The 21,466-nt window shown below is 50.9% G+C and overlaps 1 protein-coding gene across 2 annotated transcripts in view; it reads right to left on the bottom strand.

The window, feature by feature from the left end:
- Positions 1-998: 998 nt before the first annotated feature.
- The window catches only part of ITPKB (inositol-trisphosphate 3-kinase B), a 69,851-nt gene continuing 49,383 nt past the window's right edge, over positions 999-21,466 (bottom strand). For both annotated transcript variants that reach the window (XM_074897321.1, XM_074897320.1), the window contains exons 4-9: positions 17,152-17,251; positions 16,307-16,520; positions 13,119-13,323; positions 7,769-7,870; positions 6,149-6,220; positions 999-3,501 (exon numbers count right to left, since the gene is read on the bottom strand). In XM_074897321.1, the coding sequence (XP_074753422.1) occupies positions 3,286-3,501; positions 6,149-6,220; positions 7,769-7,870; positions 13,119-13,323; positions 16,307-16,520; positions 17,152-17,251 (909 nt within the window). In that variant the 3' untranslated portion in view covers positions 999-3,285. The remainder of the gene's footprint in view (positions 3,502-6,148; positions 6,221-7,768; positions 7,871-13,118; positions 13,324-16,306; positions 16,521-17,151; positions 17,252-21,466) is intronic.

Here is a 21,466-nt window from a genome sequence, read left to right on the forward strand (position 1 = left end):
GGGGCTGTAAGTAAAACATCGGCAGTCAGTAACGATGCTGTGGGAGCCTGCAAGCCAGGCAGGCAGGGAGCACGGACGCCTTTCTCACAGCCCACGAGAGATCGCTAGGCGCACGTACAGCAGCCTCACATCTGTAATATTACCAGCTCTTTCTCGTAACAAGAGGTTTCTAGTCTTTAAGCAAAGTCCATGCAGGGTTTCTCCTGCAGTTTGTTTTAGAGGCGCTATGGCAAGCGGGAGAGATGCTGCAGGATCGAGTTCCCAGGTCGGGACTGCTCCTGGGGGTCTGGGCAGTAAATCTGACCCAACCCCATGCCTCGGCCACGTCTGTCGCAGGACAGGCTCCTGCTCCCCTGCACTTGCACCAACAACCAGGAGGGACTGGAGCTGCCTTCAGGCTCTACAACCTGATTTCTCCTTCAGTGCAAAACCAATCTGGGGTATTTTTGGTGGCCTTTGGTCTCAATCGCTCCCTCTGGCACTGCCTGAGGGGCAGCTTTGAGGAAGAGAAGTGCATGGTAGCACCAGGCAGCTCTGATGCCCCTGGGTGCTTTGATATTTTCGAGTGCAGGAATCGCAGGGTGGCACTCAGAAACTGCTCAGCGGGAGCCACAACTTAGCGTTAGCGAAAAAACACAAAGACCGAAAAAATTCCTGCTGTGGAGCTGCCTTTGGTGAGCTTCCCTGCAGAAGGGGGATGGCGAAACTCAGGCCTCTCCTAGGGGTGCCCCCACTCAGTCTGGACCCCTACAGCCCCAACTGTGCTCCCACTCTGCCCTGCTCCCTGCAAAGCCAGTTCCTGTTTGTCAGGATCTGTCCCTGGCCCAGGGTCCTTCCCTACTCTTGCTTTTACACAGTGTTGCTCCTGGCATGTGCTGGGGTAACCAAGGCTGGAGCTTGATTTCCCTCAAAATCATGCACACCAAAGCCAGCTGCTGCTGTTGTTCCCAAGATGCCACAACCTGCATAGGGCAGACGTGGACTGTACACCAGGCGAATGCTTCCCATATGCCTTTATTTGCAAAGTTACAGGATTTTTTTACAGGCACTGTGCGTTGGTGTTTCAGACCGGTTCGGATTTTTTTTCTGTTTATTACCCAATGACCAAGAGGGGTGGTGGGAGCGGGGAAAATCCCTCACAGCAAACAGTTCCAGCCTCTAGGAAGGCATAAGACATCTGAGAGGAACAATCTGCTTCTTCCAAAGCCACAAAGCAAGGAATCTGGTTTATAAACAGGCTTAAAAAATAATATACATATATAAGAGCAGCTTGAAGCTAAAGTACAGCGATAAGTGGTACATATCTATGCATATCTGTTCACGCCCTTTCTCCAAAGCTGGAAAAGGAATGGTTTAAAAACTAAAAACACATTAAAAAAAAAAAAAAAAAAGGGATTCCATGCATTAAGTTTTAGTGTTTTGTGCAATTAAAATGGGATGAAAATAAATATAACTTAAAAAAACCCCCAACGTTTTCCATGACACTAATGGAACAGAGGCAAGTCTATAAGGCACTTCCACATGGGCTATTCTAGAAAGCCTGGCAAGGAGCTAAACCAGTGCAACCATTTACAATGGCATCAGTTGAGCTAAAGACATCTGTCTGGTGAGATATGAACTGAGAAAAACCTTAGGAGACTTCAGTTCTTGGGGAAGAGGCTGGAGCATGACTGCAGATTGTTTGATGGCCAACTCCTCCTTATTGCTGCCAGGAGAAGACCTCCCCGACCGAGGGTGCTGGACTCACTGAAGGATGGCAGAGGGGCTCTGGAGCACCGCTCCTGGGGATCGAGGTGAGATGGCGTGTTTGAGGACGGAGCAGGTGAGGGATTTATGGCTGCCAAGCTCCTGCACCACCTCCTGCGCTTGCATGTTCCTTCTGTCCTCAACGTGAGGGACTCCCCGGCTCTCCCTGCAGCCTCCCCTCCCAGCTGTCCTCTGGATGGCTGACCTTTAGTGAGCCAGCTCTGCCGCAAGCAGGCCGCTTAGTTCAAATGTTCCAGGAAGTTAAAAAATAGCCTCCACCCTAAATAGGGAACTGGGTGTTTTTGCAGGAGCGGGAGCACAGAGGCTGTACGCACAGCCCGAGCGGGCTGGGGAGCCTGTGCCGAAGAGCAGTGGCAGAGTCAGGCCAGCTCTGTGGCACAGAAGGGAAGACGGGGGGCGATGACTGATCCCAACTCTGCTTTGCCAAAGACGACTAAGCGGGCCACCTTGAGAGCTGCTTTGCTGCTGTAACCCTTCATTGGCTGCTGATAAAAATTACGGAGATGCTCCAGGTGAGAGAGTTGCCCTGGGTTAGGTGCGGGCATTGGCAGCACTACCCCTACATACGTGCTTAGCTGCTGCCAGAAAAGGCTGATCAACCTGGATGGTTACTTTAGGTCTCATAGTAGTCCCTTATTAAGTTTTTTTTTTCTCCTCAGCCCTGCCCAAAGCCTTTAATTCCCTGTGGAGGGCTGGAGAACCCAGCCAAGGAGGGCTGGAAACATCTCTTAGCAGGGGAACTGGGTCTCTAGAGAGGAGCTGGAAGCATTACCCACCATACCAGTGCACCCAGTATGGGGGATGTGGGCAGGAAGCACCTGGCCATGGTAAATACCTGTGCCCGGCCACACAACCCTGCAGCAGGACAGAAACCCTCGTCCTCCAGTGCTACCTGAAAATAACTGAGCAACCACTACAGGATATCTTGACACAAAGAAAAACCTAAATCTGCCCTTCTAGCATCTCTTAAGGACTTTGCACATTCAGTTCCCTAGGCTGAAAGGTGCTGGCATAGACAACTAAAGGGCTCCTACTGTAGTAACCTTCACCATCTCCAGGCCTTGCTCCTGCACCCTGGCTGCCAGAGGGTCCTGGGCACAGCCACTTTCAGGATGAAGCTACTGATCCTACCACAGGGAGAGGCTCCTTCCTCTGCCAGTCCTCTTAAAACCAGGCTACACAAGAAACAAAAGCACGATAGGCAAAGCACGTGCTTGCCTAAGCAACCCCTCCAGACTGCTCCCAGCTGGCACGGCCATGTGCTCCCGCTGACTCTGCGAAGCCAAGATTTGAAGTTCAGCTTTTGTTCTGGTAGGTTAGATCTCTATTTACATGGAGAGGAAAAAAAAACCAAAACAACCCAAGACAACCTAAAAAAACCACAACAAAAACACATTAAATAGGGACAGTATAGCCTTCGAATGGGAAGGGTGAGGGCTGGAAAGTGTCTTGTAGTGCAGTTCAGATGAGTCAGTCGGGGGCAGGTTGGGGGATAGTGGCAGAGTCAGACGCGTGGCTTTAATGTAAGTCTTCGCTCTGGGACAACTCTGTCAGGATCTGAATGAGGTTGTCCAGCCCCCAGAGGTAGCCGTCCTCTCTGTTCCCTTCCACCCAGGGCACGTTGTGCTGGAGAACTTGTCCCTCCGGCAGCGGGGTGGTTTTCCCAAAGTCAATCATCCAGACTTTGGCCTGTTCCTTCTTGTCATGAATGAAGAGCAGGGAGCTCCCGATTACCTGCGGAGAAGAGAGTTCAGTTAGTGGTGCTCCTATTGTTCATTCTCAGCCAGATACATGGCTTCAGACACCTTATCTCAGGCTGCCTTTGCAAGAGATGATGCTGAGATTTTTGCATGAACAAAAGCAAGCTCTGTATTGCTGGCTGTGTTTGCACATGCAAATTGAGTATTCAGACAAGCTGATTTACTCATACAAATCCCAGCTCTCGGCAGAAAGAGAGGATCAGAAAAACATGGGCACAAAGGATAGAGATGTCATTTTGGAAACTGAGTCAAGGTCCCCAGGTAAGGAATGAGATGAAATGTCTCAGCCTTCAGATGGGGATCTTTTCCAAGGCTGGTTCTTTGTGACCGGCTCATGCTATTCACACTCAGCAGCCCTGTAGACATCACCACAGGGACAAGCATGCTCCCAGAACAAGTTACTCGCAGTGTGCTGTCTTCCACCTGAAACATTGTCCAACTGCACCCAGATTCCTCCTAGAATATCCTCCTGGCTTTCACAGTGCTCTGGGGATGCAAGTTACAGAGATGCATGTACATGAATTTCCTTCTGCATGAGTTCACTCGGCTGCATCTGCTTTGAAGGGCTCTTTCCTATCCTTATCAACCTTTGGAAAAATCCTGCAGCAAGAAATGGCCTGAGCAAGCCCCCAAGTGCATTTGGGAAGGTGAAGCACATCACCTCTGACAGCAGAAGTCTCAAGGCCTGTTGCTGTGTGGGTGCAATGTTCACCACCACACAGCCAGGAGATGCTCAGCAGGTGGGTAGGTACCTCCAGCTCAGCCCCTGGCCCATCCCGGCTCGCACTCCCAGCCGGGCTGATGCTCAGCAGCAGCTCCACTGCGGCTTCCCAGTGCTTGGGGAACACGTATCGATGTCAGGCCATTCACTGTTGTGCTCATCTGCTGAATCTGCTCCTCCAGTCAGATTTTAGCAGGCTGTGCTACAGAAAAGCACCAACAGGCATGCTTCAGAGCTGTCCCAAACAACAACTGCTTTCCAAATTATGTGCATGAATTGGTGGATTATGAACTTGCTTGCCCTTGTATCACAAATAGGGACCTTGGTGACCAGAGTGCCATGGCTGTTAACAGACAGGACACAGTGTGCTGAGATCCAGAAGTGTGCCATAAGCTGTGCAGATACACAGAGAAGCGCAGCTCAAGGGGTATCCAACTGATGTCAGCCCTGCAAAACAGCAGCACTAAATGTTGCCATGGACTCCTGTGTCCGTGCTATCAGCAGGGTTTAGTTTAAGGTTTGCCTGAAAGGGTTTTGAATGGGAAGCATGCACTGTTTGCAAAAGCTATTACAAATTTACATTTTTGAGGAGACTTCCTCCTCCAGAGCATTGGGAAAATATACAAGGCCCAGAGATACATATTGTTATAAATGCTTATCTTTAGTTCTTCTCCTAAGTTCTTATAGCCATCTCCTTGCCAGGACAGAACATTTTAAGGAAAAGCCTTTTGCTGACATTCTTTGCTTGCCTGCCCTGGGTCTCCGAATTCTCCTGCAGCTCCTCAGAGGAGCCCTGCCCAGCGAGGGCCCTGTGGAGGGACACACAGAGCTTGGCAGACCTTCTGCTGTGCTTCATCTCAAAGTGGAATGGGAAGTCAAAGCTGCTGCTTTTTAATTTTTAAGGAGTGGAAACTCCTTTCAAAACCTCCTTGAAAGGCTGTTTTGTTTCTATGTTTTCAAATGAAACCCTGGCACTTAGTTTCAGGGAGCATTTTGTTTCTCATGTTGAACTGACCTGAAACCCTCAGTTTTGACATTTCCCTTCCCATTGCACTACAGCGCTGCCATCAGGGGCATAGCCTTATCAGGATCCCCTGTGTGCGGCCGGGGCCGAGGGACCATGGGCTCTTGGAGTTGTGGCTCCTGCTCCCCGTGAGTCGAGGGTTCCTATGAGGCTCTTTGGCCATAGACATCACATGCCAAGGACATGCGCTCTCTTGTTTTGTTAAGTAGATGCAATAGCAAGTACTCTTTGCCAGTGCTAAATCAATAAAATTATTTAATTAAATTATGCAGCTTTCTATTCTAAATTATTCATTCATTCATTAGAACAGCCAAAAAATGTAGCACTTCCTCTTTGTTTTCCCACCAGAACTGAATTTTCACTGTAGAAAATGTTGATTTCGTGGCCACTCATTTCTGGAGGAAAGTCCTTCCAAGGCACTTGTCCTTCAGCAAAGGCATTTTTGGGATGTCTGCAGTTTATGGCTGCACTGAAGCTTTGTTTGTTGGAGCAACTGGCAGCCAAATGATACATGACGTGCCTTCAGACAGGCATTTCTCTCCAGAAAACCCCTATACTTTTACACTAAGGATTTTTCCCAGTCATATAAACCCATAAGCAGCCCAAATTCTTCCTAGATCACTTTTAATCTGTATGAACATTGGTTTTCAGTAGATTTGAGCCCATGTCAGATGCATGAACATTTTATCAGTCACCACCTTTATTTCTACATAAGTACTATTATAGATAAACAGGGGTATGAAAATATGGATCTAAGAATAAATTTAAAATTGCAGAAATTGACAGCCTCTGACTTTGACGTCTCTTCTCTCCTTGGACCAGCTGAGATTAAACCATTTGCATTTCCAGGCAGATCTACCTAATCACAAGTATTACCTCATGGCACTTGAAGAATGGGGATGTCTCCAGGGTAGCACGGATACCCTTCAACCGGTTAAGGTAACTGTTCTGGAATTACAAAGAAAACAAACAACCCAAGCCATCAGCACTGCTGGAAGCCTACAGAAAATCTGCCGCATGGGGCAGACAGGAAAGTCACCCCTCCCGGCATCGTCTCCATGATACCACGTTTGCATGGAGAGATGCCGGGGGTGTCCCTCAGCCACCCTGTCCTCCCACAGACCTGTCCCCTGGAAGGGTGTCCCCTCTTTTTTGGGATCCACTTATCCTTTTGGCTTCTACAGCATCCTGTGAGCTCCCATGGCTTCCAAAACTTAGTGAGAGCATTTGATTTTGCTGAACCAGTGTTTTCTGCAGACTTTTCCCACTGCGTCTGCAATGCTCCCAAGGAGGGAACAGCTAATTCAGAAGCTGCTGTTATGCATACACAGCCAGGCTGCTTTTTCTCTCACCTGCAATCTTTTTAATAGGTCAACTCTTCATCTCACTTGTTGCTTTATCATTCAGTCAAGTATCGTGAGACACTTCTGTAACTCCGTATGAGCACTTCTTCAAAGTTGGTACCGTAGGTGGAAGGGCTTTCACACTAGTCAGCATGCAGGTCGAGACCCACACGCCTATTAAAGCATCCCTGCAAACTGCTGGAAGGCACTAGACGTTCTCAGGGGGCCCCTTTGATGATTTGATTCTGAGGTTTAGATAGAAGGTCTAAGCATAGGAACATGCACAGCAGGTATCTGGGCACTATAATACACCTAAATTTTCACTCTTTGACTGTGTGGGGGGATGTGGGGGTCACCGTGTTGCAATAGTTTGTCCAAGGAGCCCCATCCAGAGCCAGAGCATGGTGGCATGAATGTGCTCCAAGCTCTTTGGGGATAAAATGCAGCTAGGCAACTTCATTTTCAGATCCAGGAATAACCCCTGGGTAACTCTTGTCAAAGTGAACATGCCAGTTTGAAGAAGGCAGTGCCAAGGCCCACTTCAGCTGGAGCCTTGCGTTTGTAGGCTTTATATAGTACAGCTGAAAATGGAAGTGCTTTGTCAAATAAGATATTTGACACAGTCGGTGTAAATTGTTTACAGCTACATCTCGTATTCTCCTGGCAACGTAGAGAAACTTGGGAAATGCCAACCACGGCCTGCCTGTGTGGAGGGCGCCTGGCAAGGCAGGGGGATGCCTTGGCCACCTGTCCTACAAGACCGAGCATGGGGCAGCTCACTCTGCCAGCATGGGAGCCCCCATTGCCCATGCCATCACATAGTGAGGTAAAGAGAGGGCTTGGGGGCTGCTGTAAGCCCCAGGGATGAGGGGGCAGAGCACGGCTGTGCCTCTGCACCGAGTTTTGAGGCCAACCCTTGAGCATCCCCAGCAGCCTCAGACCTGGCCTAAGCAGTGCTGCTGCAGCATATGTGTCCACTACCCTCTCCCCTCACCCCTGCGCCAGGATGGCATTTCTCTTTGCTATTTTTCATGCTTTTTTAAGAGCAATTGCTCAGGCTGCAGCCCCTCAGGGCAGGGAACTGATGAGCCAAGGGCAGCCTCTGCAGGAGAAGCCCTCTCCTGGGAAACCCTCCCCAGCACTCCCCACTCACCAGAATGTTGCGGTTTCCTCTGGTGAACTCCCTGAAGGCCTCCATAACTTGTTCCTTTGTCCTGGTCTTCTTGAAGTCCCGGTTCACAGTGCCATCCTCTTTCTTGAAAAGAAGGGAGAGCGGTGACTGGGATGAGGAGAGAGGGACCCGGGGCAAAGGTGGGTGTTTTGGTGGCCACACATATCCCTGAATAGGACGCAACAAGCTTTTTTTGGCAGCTGAAGGACCTGTCTATGGAGGTGAGGAGAGGTAGCAGCTCTCTGCCTTGCACATCCCAAAGCCTCCTGCAGCTCCACTGCTTGCCCCCTATCGCAAACAGCAAGTCTCCACCATCACGTACTCGCTGAGGTCACCAGCAATGTGGACGAGCTGCATCTCACGGACTGGGCACTCAATGTCCATCAGAGGCTGGAGACCACCTGCTTCTGGCCACACTATGCCCAGGTGGCTTCCCAGCATGGCTGTGGATGAGCACAGGTGCTGACCCCAGCCTTGGGCTGCACCCCTGATTGGGGAGGAAAGCAGAGCACAACCATGGCAGGACACAACTGAGTGAGGACAGAGGCAACATCTCAGAAGCAGGTGCAAAACCCCTCCGCACTAAGTCCTCCACAAACCCACTGAAGCAAGGAGATGAAGGTAGGGAACAAGCTCCACAGCTGTCTTGACACACTAGTCCTTTGATTGCCCATGAAATGCAAACCCTCAAAACCAGCAGCCTAGTGCTCTCCTCTGCCTCTTCCCCAGAGGCACATCTGTGCTTGGCCCACCGCAGGGATGGCGTGGCTTGGTCTGCCATGGGGACAGCACACAGCCCTGACCCAGAGGCTCCTGGCTGAACCCCTGGGCAGCTTTGTAGGTCACTCGCCATTTCCCCCGCTACTGCTGGGGCTCTGATTCTAGATCGGCATGTTTCATTGTCCGGAGCGGCTGTGAGTCGTGCAGGCAGAGCCGGCTTCCTGGATACAGGGGCTATTTTAAACCGCACGTGCTTGTGCTCACAGCTCCGCTTGCAGAGCTCCATCCCACCACTCAGGACAGCTCATCTGCACACAATAGAGCAAAGGGACAGAGGCCAGAAAGACATCCTGTGGGCTGGGGAAGACGAAGTAAGGATGAAGAAGCAGAGCAGAGGCTGGGGAAGGAAAAGAGCACTATGAAAAAACCTGCTCCAGAGACTTATGTGCATTGGCAGGACTTTGAGAGAAGTGCCCCAAGATGGGGACATGTGCATCCCCCTGGACAGAGGGGCTGCCCATGGCCATGATGGCCAGTCCAGCCTGGGGGAGGGCCGAGCACCCAGGCTGTGGAGAGCTGGGCCAAGCGAGCCTAGCACCAAACCCACACCTGATGTGCGGGGATGAGTCACACAGGACACTTCCAGCTCGCATTTTGTGCAAGTGTTAACAAAGACAATAATGAAAGCAATGTGTGAGAAGTCTTGCTCTCCAGGAAGAGCTTTGTTTGCACAGGGTACGACCAATGTGCCCAGCTTCAAACCACCCTGGGCCCACCCTGATCACCGTGCTGCCACAGAGTATAAAAGCAAGGCTAACGGCTGGCAGAGCATGCATTGGCAGGGGCCAGGGACAACCTTCTCACTGGAGACCTCCCTGCCATAGCAGTCATCCTGCTGACAGACCAAGCAGAGCCAAGCTCTCTGCTTTAGCTGTGTCCTGCGGGTGCTCCGGTGCCATGTGTGCAGTGTATAGGGGAAGGGTGCTATGCTGCTATACATGTGTCATGTGAGCCCTGACATGCCAGTTCAGAAATCAACCCACCCTCTCCCTGGGGGACAATAGATATCAATTTGGAGAAGTGCCACAGCACTAATTTCACATGTAAAGAGCACAACTTTCCACAAAGCATCCAAGAAAGGAGATGGACTTCTAAGTGCTCCTAAAAATAAATGAAAACCACAGATGGCCTTTCAGATAAGGCAATCTAGGCTTCAGGAAAGCCAAACAGCATATTCGTAGTGCTGCTCCCATCATTACCCACCTCCCGCAGTTTCCTTGCCCAGTCAGAAGCTGCTGCCATGGAGCTGACAACTGCCACGACATTTACAGGTGTCCGAGCCCCGAGGGGGCTGGCTTCCACACAGCAAAATGTGAGAGGGGCTGATAAGGGCTATCGCAGCCTCCGCCCCACCAGCGATTCCAGTTTGCACTGGAAATCACTGGGGCAGGATTCGGGTCAGCCAGCTCTCCCTCCAACACTGTGTCTGGCCTCAGATGGGTCTTGTGAGCTGTCCCCTCTTGGGAAAGTCAGGTGAGGGCTTTCAGGGCTTGTTCTGGGCCCCTGCAAACCTCCCAGCCCCAGGAAATATTATCTCACCATGACCTTGCTGCAGGCAGTTGTGAGTGACTCTCAGATCAGAGCAGGAGCTCAGGAGTGACACTTCTTGCAATGAGCTCCATTAAGCTTCAACCGGGTCACCAGAGATCACTTGTATTACTTTTAGCATGGTAATTTTATTAATAGCTACTGTTTCTAACAGTTCCAAGCTATTCCAGAAAATGAGTGTCATTATCTCCTTTTGCAGAGGAAAATTTCTATTTTAAAGAGGAAGAACTGGATCCTCAAGGCCACCCTGGAAAGCAAGAGCTCAGGCAGGATGGGGACATCCTCATTCCCAACCCCAAGCTGCCTGTTCACCTCACCTGCCCGTGCTGCCCCAAAAGCTATCACCACTCCTGTCCTTCCCCTGTGCCCGCTTCTCGCCCATGTGCCCAATCCTGTCCCTCCCTTGCACAGCAAGGTGCTCTCCTGTATCAGCCTCCGGCCGTGAGCGAGGGGCAGGGCAGATTCACCCCCACTCTTCCCAGGAAAGCATGTGCAGCAGGAAAGAAAACATGGGGAGACTTGTCATTAAATAATAGTTTCACAAAATTTCCTCAGATGGCTCAGTAGCAGCTCAGGGCACCAAAGGAGCTTTTCCCTAATGCGGTGACTTGACCCCAGCAATAGGGCAAATATAGGGATACAGCACAGCATGACCAGCTCTACAGCCCTGCTGGAAAAAAAGCCAGCCAAGAACCAGCGTGAACTGTTAATGCTTTAGCTTAGGGGAAAATAATTGAGAAGCTGAGGGATTTAAGGAGAATTACAGTAATTAGAGCCTTGATCAAATTAGTCAGTCCCTAGCAGCAGCAGGATTACTCCTGGAGGCCAGCACTTCTCAACATTTTTCAATCAAAGGGCTGTTTCACCCCTCTGAAAAAATCCACTGCTCACATCATGCAGTGGCTCGGTTATGGTCAGCTAAAACACAGGTGCAACTCTCACCACTCCTTTATGGCTTTTATTTCCCTCCACAGTGGTTTTTTTTGGCCTGTGTGGGAACATGATTTGGGCTTGGTTTTTCAATTTTTCATTTCAAGCAATTCACATATGACCTGTTTTGCCGTAAAGCTCCTTAAACATCCCCAGATCGCAGGCTGAGAAGCACTACTGGAGGCCAAAGATTTATCATGATGGACTATAAATAGACAGATATTCCTGATTATAGCAAGAAAGCAGGGAGAAGAAACAGTGCATCAGAGCTTTGGTCCCAGCTGGCCCACTCCTTTTTTATTTAGCCTCAGTTTTATAAGCACCAGCAAAACAATAGCAATGGGAACTAGGCAAAGGGTTGTCCTGAGCAGTTCACAGCATGCTCACAGGCACCTGTGGCAGAAAAGTGATTCTGGGAGAGCTGAGGGGATCAGGGAAGAGTTGCGGAATCAAGCAAGTGCCCTGACCCAGTGTAGGCACCACAGAAAGTTGCTGTGGGGGAACATGACTGTCAGCATCCCAGGCAGGGGCATGGGATGAGCAGGGGTTCCTCACATTGCTGCTGATGGAAAACTAAGGGATTCAGCTGAAGGGCTGGCTGTTCCTCAGGTTTCTGAAAGTGGTTGAGTTAGAGGTAAATGCAACATTCTCTGCCGGCCATGTAACAGTTGAACTATGAAGGTGCGCCCCTCCCTGTGCACAACACGCTCTGCTGGGCTTCCCACAGTCTGGGGACTTTGTCCCACACAGCAGGACAGACAGACGGATCTCTCCCACCAGCAGTTTGGTATGTGGGTGATCAGAAGCAGCAGCTCCGAGTGACCCTCTCCTGTCAACTACCTCTTAAACCTGTGGTCTAACATTTGCTTGCATATGCTTGCTGATAAGGTCAAGGGAAATGCTACTAGGAAAATCTGCAAAATCTAGTTTAAAGGCTTTTTCATGAAAGGGTTTCATTTCTTTTAATTCTGTCATTTTGACAGCACCATGTCTGGTCAGGAGAGGTGCAGGAGTTTAAGGTGACAGAGAGCCAAATGGGTATTCGGGGAAAATCCCAGCCAACTGAGGGAGGAGAAAACCAATCCAAGATCAAGAGAAGAAAACTCCTCCAACCAAGATCCATGTAGAAATCAAGCAAGCAGCTGCCCTGAGCTACTGCCTGGGCCCCCACAATGCCCCAGGCTTGAGTTACTCCAGGTACAACTTGACTGAGCTCCCCTCAGCTGCCAAGCCAATGCCATGCCCAGGCATGCACTGAAATCCTTAGCTCAAGTATGATATTAGCTTTAATTTAAGTTGGCTAGCTATCAAAAGGCATATGCCGTTGTTGATGTTCATGCAAGTCTTCTATCACTAATGCAACTGCTCTGCAGTTACAGACCTAACTCTAATCAAGAGCCATCCCGGACACCTCTCTCACCACAAAGTCTGCTTGAGAGGAGAAAACCTCCTGGGCTGGCTCATCTAATGGGGTCACCAAAGCATCCTAGCAGGTATCTCCAGAAACGTGTTAGCTCTGAGAAAGCGCAGTCAGCAGGTTACACACACATGCAGGTGCCAGCAGAAAGTGCCGATGCTTGTGTTCACCTATTTCACAGGGCTCAGTTGCTGAATTTTTCCAGACAGAGATGTAAATACAGCCTCCTTACCAACTGCGGCTAAACTCACAGCTCCAACCACAGATCGGCACACGTTCAAGATGGGATTTGGATTAACGGCTCAGCCTAGCAGCACAGCAGTATCAGAAGCAAACAACTAATTTGAGTCTTCAGGCCGGAGGACAGCACTTTGCATTTCACACTCAGGGAGGTCAACCAAGCAGCTGATTTAATGAGATTATGGCTAAAACTGTCCTCTTGCATTGATGCCCTGAGCTCAGCTGTGCTCTCAGAAGAGCAGCACTGCCCCAGGCAAGGCACCTGATGAGGCTGGTTTGGCTGCAGGGACTGGGGATGACCTGATGTGACATGGTCTCACCACCAGCCTGCTGTGTGTGCACCTCCGTGAGTGAGTTTGGCTACCAAATGCACCCAGCAGCTGTTCCCCCCACACTGCACACCTGGAGCAGCCTCACCTTTATCCCCTCGATCCTGAAGCCCAGCGTGGCAGTGGAGCTGATTGTTTCCCTCCACTGCATGTAGCGGGGCTTGGTTACTGCCCGTAGCACATTCTCCTCCTCAGTGGGGGCATCAGGGTCCACCTCAATCATCTTCTGGTACATGTCCTTCCTCAGGCTCGGCTTCTTCCGGGCCTTTATCAGCTCCTCCTCCAAGTATGTCCTGCAAGGAGTGAGGAGGGCCATTAGCTGGGCCACCACATGAGATGTCACATGCCACCCTTACCCCAAAAATCAGGCCTATCCAGGATCCTTATGCAGTAGGGCAGCATAGAAAATAATGGAGCAAGCTTCACTGCAGGTGAATTGATCAGGATTTAATTAGCACCACATCATCAACACCCGATATCTTTTCAGTTCATCAAGGAACCACAACCCCTTTGGCAATAACAAGGCAGGTTATTTTTCAGATGCCCATGGTGCTGCTGCTGCCACCCCTTGATCCTAGGGGGCCTGTTCAGCAAACATGAGCAGTGACTTAGTGGCTCTCAAAAACTAAACATGGCTTTCAAGATGTGCCCAGGAAACTGTCCGCATGCTCTGGGACCCGGCTAAGTTGAAGGCAAAAGGGAAGCTGCTGTGTCCCAGCCCTTGGTGTTAGCTGCTGCTCCCTCCAAGGTCTGGGCAGTGCGGGCAGCTGCTGCCAAAAATGCTCCTGTGCCTCTCCTGTGCTCTCCCATCCCCTCATCCTGTGCACCGTGAGAGCTGCACTTCTCAGGGCTTTACACAGGACTGTTCTGATGTTGCCCAGGATAGGACTGACTTAAGCAGACTACCTAGCAAAAGCTTCCTGTACAGGACAGAGCAGAGGAAGGGATGCAGCCTTGGCCAGGTGCTTACCATCACCCCTGGGGCCACGGGGTGCAGCCAGGATGGGGGAATGGGTGAAGGAGGATGGAGGATGCAGGGGACTATGCAAAGATCTTAGTGTTATGCATCCTTCAGAGGAGCACCACTCTGTGCCAGAGCACACTGGTGGAGAACTTCTGCACTCTGGCATGCAGAAAAACATCATCCACCAAATAATACTTCCTGCAGCAGTAATAAACCACGATGTAACTCCTCTTGCAGCTCCCAAATCTGACCCAGCTCAGCCCGGCAAGTGTCCAGGCTCTCTCAAAACAACTTGCCAAGCTGGATGTGCCAGCAGAATGACACAGGAATGACCCTATCTGTTGCCTTCTTCCCCCCAAATCCAAACTGCTCTACACCTTCCACCAGCCATGCCCCGCTCTGCAGAGGGGCTGTGCCCTCTCCCCATGTCCCTTGTGCCAAAATCCTCCAGAGCCAAGCAGAGCACACAGGGAGGATGCTAGGCAGACTACGTGGGATGGTGTTCCTGTGTTTACCACAGGCTTAGCAAGGCAAACTGGTGTCTTTGTTCAGGGCAGGCATATGATTACTAAGCAGACATACCCAGGCCATCAGCCCCTTTGAAAAACACCGCAGATAAAAGTGATGAAAGGCTTCAGCTGAGATCACTAAACCCATGATTTTTGAGCAGATGGAATAAAATAGTAGAATAAAGCAGTGGTGTGCTCAGAAGTCCTGCTCATGCCACTCAGAAAGGTAGATTTCCTTTCGATGAGAACAACAGATCATCTATGTTTGTGGTTTGGTGCCCCCACATCGCTCCAGACTTGAACGACCACCAGGGCTTAAGAAAGACTAATTTTTGTTTAGAGGTGACTGGAGGAGGCTGCCACATCCCAAAGCCAGAGTGGCAGGAAAAAACCAAACCTGTATCTGCCTGGCAGCAAGCTGCTGGCTCAGAGAACAAGTTTAATAGCCCTGAGGTTTAGTTTATCTGCCAGACCCTCTCCTGCCTGGCCACAGGGATGCACCACTCCTCAGCATTAGCCCAATGCACCCTCCTGACCAACTTGGCCCACAACACCGTCTTATCTAACAATGATGATGCCCAGCACATTTGCCCCCTTGCCTGCTCTGCCTGTCTCAGCTCCAAAAACCCAGGTGCACAAATCACCCAACCTGTGATTTGTGTGTGGGAGGCTTTCCTCCTTCCAGAGACAGCTGCAGGAGCACCCAGGCAGCGTGACCAGCAGGTCTTCCTCTGATGGCTGCCATCTCTGGGTCCAGAGTGGGTCCCCTTTCCTTCCCGTGGCAGCATGGAGTGTGCCAGCTGGGGGCCACGTGGCTGCCCTGGGGCATCCTGCCCTTCTCTCCACCCCTCCGGTGGAAAGTATTCCTCACCTCTTCCCTGCCGACAGCCCGACACACCAGTTCGAGTTTCACATCAGGAGTTCAGGAGGGGAAAAAAAATATTCCTCCCGCCCTGAGAAACCATCAGCTTTTCCAGCAGCTCAAGCGTCTCCACAGTGTCTGTGCTGCACCTTAGCCGGTGAGGAGGGTCTCAACCTGCCCTGCCGCCAGCCTGCAGCAGACCCAGGGCTGAGCGGTGGCCTGAGGCCGCTCCAGAACTGGCAGCTGCCTGGCGTCACCAGCCCTGCTCACATTTGCTCTGGGACACCCTCATCAGCTGTGTTTCTAGCTCAAAAACTGCTGCTGGCCAAGTGGCTGCAGCCTGGGATCTTGGCGTATCTGTAGATGGTTCTCAAGGAGGACATGGGTAATGTTGCTCATCTGTTAGGAAATGTTTCAGGAACTTTGTATGAAAGGCACTCAACTACTTAGCACACACATTTTATCCCTCAAGTGTGTATGGAAGCAAAGGGTGAGGAAAGTCTGTTGTTCACCAAAGCTGTGCCATTCAAGTGTCTTTATTTCACCTCTCTGGTACACTGGGCAGGATCTCCCACAGCTTCTGCTCCCTGTCCTTTGGCCATGTCCTCCTGCAGCAGAGAGAGGCAGGTGGCCATCCTCCTAAAAGCTATTCTGCCATTCTGGTGTACCCAAACCCAAACAGTGTGCTGTCCCCTCTGCTGCACCAAACAACTTTCCCAGCACACGGGACAGACAACAAGCAGAGAAGGAAAGAGCCTGATGTGTCCCTCCCATACCCAGGCTTCCCCATGGCTCTCTCCTCACACTGTTGGCTTAGCTCTTTCTGAAGATAGGTAAGCCTGGTGTTCTCATTTGTGTCTTTCAGAGGGTTTTACCCAGGAGATGCATTTGCTTTGAGTATCCCATCTTAAAGCTCAAAAAACATCCCCAAAGCCACTCACCTGACCCCCATTTTGCAGTCCATAACACAGGGGGAGTCAAATTCAGCCAGCAGATCTTCCATCTGGTTGTATCGCTCCCCGTCCTTCACAATGTCTCCATGGTAGGCAGGAACATAGGGCTTCAGGACATCGTTCATCAGGCGGTTGAGGCAGCGCTGCTCCGATTCACAGTGCTTCTTCAGTATCCTGCCGTTGGCCGCTGCCTTGAAACTACCTGAGGGTGACAAGGGACAATGTGGCACTTGCTTTGGATGGGGCATGATGCTGTGTCTTCCTAGAACAAGAAGGGCAGCCCAACACCTTGAAAACATCTCCATTTACACCCCTACCCAAAACAGTCCCTGCAGGCTGGGACTTAGAAGCTTGGGCTGCCAGATTCACACGTAGTGTCAGAGGTTTATGACCAGCAATGTCACACCTGAAACGGGGCAGAGACCTGCCCTGCAGCACCCAGCACATCTACTTCACATCCTCTGTGTACTTCATGGTAGGTTCACACTTTTGTCTCTAGGCTCATGTGTGGGGCATCTTTGGGCTGGGCAGCATCACCTGCTTTGCTGTGGATCAGCAAGAGGGCTTGGGTCTCATCCAAAGGACTCAGCTTTCTGCTGCTTGAGAAAAAAGTGGCCGTAATACCTGCTGGCCCCTGGAGACTGAAAGCACAGAGCACTGCACCTTCACATCACCCTCGCTAGCATTTAGGTAAGTCAGCCTCCTGGGCTAGAGACATGGGAGCTGAAATCTGTGACATCCATGCAGCAGTCTGAGGCAATTCTGGCCAGCAAAGCCCATTCACCTGAGATAACAGAATCTTTTCACCACTTTGCCCTCCCCATGCTCCATACCTGCGTGTCCCGCTAGCTGGATCCAAGGGTACTTCTTCTTGAAAGACATCACAAATGGGGACCAGTGCACCATATTCTTGATCTTCCGCCATGATTTGCTCTAAGGGAAAAAAAAATCATGAAGGTGAATGCAATGTTTTAAGCTTTTACTGTCCGTGAAGTCACTTCAGGCAGCACGCAGCTGTTTTGGACAGGGGAGGAGGCACCGGAGCCAGCACAGGATGGAAGCAAACAGAGAATCTGCTCTTTTCCCATTGCCCTGTGCCAAGCCGGGGCTGCTGGGCCTCGACTTCACATTCAAAAATCACAAGTAACATCACTAAAGTAGATGGCATTAAAGCCTTGTTCCAGTTGGCTGCTTCTGCTGCGGAGGGCCCAGCCATCTACATTACCTTGTCTCTGCTCCCTGCATCCCTTTGCAGAAGCAGCAGGGACATTAACCCATCCTTGGGTGCTGCATGAGATCACGGCAGACGCAGTGGGGAAGGCAGCCCAGGATTGCTATCCAGCCACAAAATTCAACTGCAGCATCCGTGGGGAACGGGAGACAGTCGCACAAGTGTGTATAGGCTCATCGCCTGGCTTTTGTTCCCCACTGAAAGGCAGCTGCTTTGTCCATTAAGCTGGCAGCCCGCATGCAGCAGATCCGCCTGCTTTGGCCCATCCGTTACTACATTTGAGAGAACAATTCCCTTCTGACATGTTGTGTTTCTCGCCAGATAGATTGCACAAAATTATTTACACGACTGTAACGAGGGCCGCATCGGACATACGAAAGCCACCTTCAAAGGCTCTTTCCTGTGAGAGTTTTTCCCTAGATTGTTCTGGGGAATATGCCGCCAGTAAAAGGCAGGGGGACAGCCTCTTATCTCGGCCCCTGAAGGCGATGGTGCAAACAAATCAGGCGAACAATATACAACGGCAACAATGGAAAAATGCCTTCTTGCAGGAGCTGGGACAAATATACGGCACAGTTCTGGCTGCTTTGAGCTACTGGGTTCAGCCGGAAGCCCACAGATAAATTATCCTCATTTGCTCCTCTCTGAAGGCGTAGAAGGGAGCCTTCCAGAAAGCTCAAGTAATCTCTTCCTCGTGTTTGGAGAACCGGCCCCTGTTCCAGTAATGCTTTGCAGACAGGCGGGGAAGAGCCAGCAGCCCCGACTTGCAGTTTGGATGCCTTGTCCAGGGTGAACTCATGGCACAGGAATCTGTGCTGGGAACTGCTGACATGTTTAAATGGCGAGGAAGAAGCCAGACAAAGATGTTAGTGTCTAAAGCATGGAAATTATATTGGGTTACCCCTGTGCCGTACACCAGCCCCGCCAGGGAGTGGGGACACATCGCATGGAGATGGAGGGGCTGCCCGCACAGTGAGGATCAGGGGGTGGAAGAGTGGAAGAAGGGTCCTTCCCCACCTCCCAGCCCGGGAAGACCAGGGTGGCCCTTCTCTGGACAACTGCCCGTGGCCGGGAGCGTCCCGGCATGCCCTGGCACCGGTACAGCAGCGCAGGAGTTTGGCAAGCAGCTACCCAAGCATGGGGTGACACCGGGCATCCCCTTCGCCCAGGCTCCTCTGCGCTGTGGGTTTGCTCTGCCGCCCGGCTTGCTTGCTTTGGCAGAGGGGTCAGGCAGTTCCCTACCTGACATGAGGATGAATGTTTTTATTTCCAAACAGAGTGCCAGAACTTGTGCGCTTTAGCTGTTCTTTGTTCTCCTTTTGGCAGAGAGCAAAAGGGAAGGGGGGGTGGTGTCCCCTCCTTTTGTTTTTAAAATAGTAACATCAAGTCCTGGCTGATGTAATGAAAAAAAAGGGGGAAGAAAAAGCGAGTGAGTTTGGACTCTAGATGAGTATGACCCACCTCCTCTAAAACAAGGAGTCCTCCTCCCCCCACTACGGTACAGCATCGTAAGTCACTCAGTCCCAGGAAACATGCCAAGGCAACGCGCCTTCCCAAGCCAAGATTTTGTTTTTTGGTAGAGCTTTGTAGCTGAAACCTTGAGGTACTTCAAAGCGCAGGCAGAATGAAGGCAAGTGGCCCCTAAAGCAGGGCAAGCCCCCCTGGCTTCCCCCTGCCAGGGCTTTCCCAGGAGCGATGTGCTCTGCTCCGGCACCGCCCCAAGTGTAGGGTACTTTCCCTACAGCTTCAAGAGAGATGTTATGTGGCTGTGCACCATTGGCAGGGTCCTTCACAGCCACTGGGGATGGCTGAGAGCTTCCAGCAAGAACTCTGTGCTTATTCAAACACCAACGTGCATTCAGACATCTCAAAGCCAATGGCTTGGGATCCCAGTTGTGCCAACCTCTGTTTCGGGCTCCTGCAACTGGCCATGGAAAATCAGAGCCACAAGGTTCACACCTCTCCAGTTTGACTCCACAGCCGTGTGCAGGAAACAGCCCCTCTGTGCTTGGCAGCTGCTGCCTCCCGCCTGCTCGGCGCTACAAAGGGAGTATTAAAGCTATTTACAGTAAAGAAATCTTCTTTAGCCCAGCCTGTCAGAAGCCATAAGGGCATCACCTCCAGGCTCTTCTGTAACTTTGGTTTATACTTCAAGGAGTTATTTGCACATAGGTCCAGAAGCACAGGCACAGCTATATACGTACATGGAGGGAAAAAATAGCTTTGCAGGTGATGTTCCCAAGTGATGCTGGTGAAGGGCAGATACGTGCTCATTTGCCTACAAAGGAGTAAGCATGCAGGCTGTCACGCTGAAAGCTGAGCGTGCTTCCAACCCTTCTGCATGAACAAAGCCCGCGCCTGCTTGTGGCACCCTACTCTCCCCCAAATCCAGCTCCGTGGTTGCTTTCCCTCCCAGAAAACTCAAGAAGCCCTGTTGACCGGTTGCGCTTTTGTACACACAACAACAGCATGTAGCCTGTATAAGCAGGGAATATGCACGAGGTGTCTGATGCAATTTGACACTTTTTATTTAAAACCTGTTTCAGCATCAGCAAATGCTGACTGATTAGCTGTTAGGTAGCAAATTATTTAGTAACTCTGGAAATATATTTAGTGAGGAGCATCACTGTTTTCACTAATTGTCTGACACATGGAAATGAAGCTGAGCAACTGTCAGAATCAACTCTAAAAATGAACTTTCAAGGGTTTCTGCAGCACTCTGCTTTGCCTCTGCCCCCTTACAGCTTTTGCTCACTGTGGAGCACGGTGCCCCAAGCCAGGGGTGGGATACAGGCCAGAGGAGTTAAGCCCTCCCAGCGAGCACCCACAACTGGTCAGTGAGAGAGGAGTGCTGAAAAAACAATTTTATCGGTTGAATGTTTAACTTTACTTATCTGAAGCTTAAAGCAAACTCTAGGCTTTCCCCATCTGTCAATAGAGCTTCATATGGAAAGAACAACACAGGAGAATTTAGTGCCAACCCAGAAGGTCAGAGGATATATTGTGTTTAATTAGATTAAACAAGAAGTGACTGATGAGCTCAGTGCTCGCTGTACATTTTCCCTATAGCATATGGCATTCCTTTAATGTCTGCTTGAAGGAGACATGCTTTCTGGGACTGCCTGTCGCCTCCCTTTCCCAGCGTGGACGTTGGTGGAATCTGACTAGTGTTACTCCCCGTACACGGAGCCAGAGGGGTGTTCTTCCCTTTCCATGCATTCAGCCAGAGAGATAGGCAGTAACTGATTTAATTTGCTGAAATTACGGTTTCCTATGGTTTTATGGGACCAAACGGTTCTGGAAATAGTGGGAGCTGGACCTCTGTTTCAGTGCTTTTTATTAGCTAGAGCATGCACCATTAGAAGCAAGATTACACAGCTGGGGCAGGGGAAGGGAAAGAGTGGGAGCAGTGTTAAATTGACGATTTTCCCAATTCTAGAAAGAACTTCAGCCCCTTTCTCCTGAAATAGCCAGGAAGATCCTGAATCCTAGGATCAGAAGAGATGGAGGAAAACTATGAGCAGACAGTAGTGTCACCAATGCCCACTATTTGCCCTGGCTTCAGTGGAGTTGCTGCAACCCAGAGGCATGTACGAATGACGTCCCGTTTTTCCCTCCACTTTGGAGAAAGCCCCGCTCCTGTGGCATGCTGACATCCAACCACCCCCGGCACTCCATGCAGCACTGAAACACCCAGGTGGCCAGGCAGCCCCACTGGCACGTCCCCAGCTGCCCACCCCTCGCCAAGCGCAGTGGCTCAGGAGAGGCACCGCACCAGCCTTGCCCTGTGCCCAGCACCCTCCCTTGCTCCTCAGGTGCCAGAGTGACCCCCCAGACACACTCCTGTGGGGCTAGAGTGGGTGGGAAGTGCAGTGGGCCCTCTCTGCTCTTCGCTTTCACTTCCAGCTCTTCCAAAA

This window comes from Athene noctua, chromosome 1 (genome assembly GCF_965140245.1).
Source record: "Athene noctua chromosome 1, bAthNoc1.hap1.1, whole genome shotgun sequence".
In the NCBI taxonomy this organism is placed as follows: domain Eukaryota; kingdom Metazoa; phylum Chordata; class Aves; order Strigiformes; family Strigidae; genus Athene; species Athene noctua.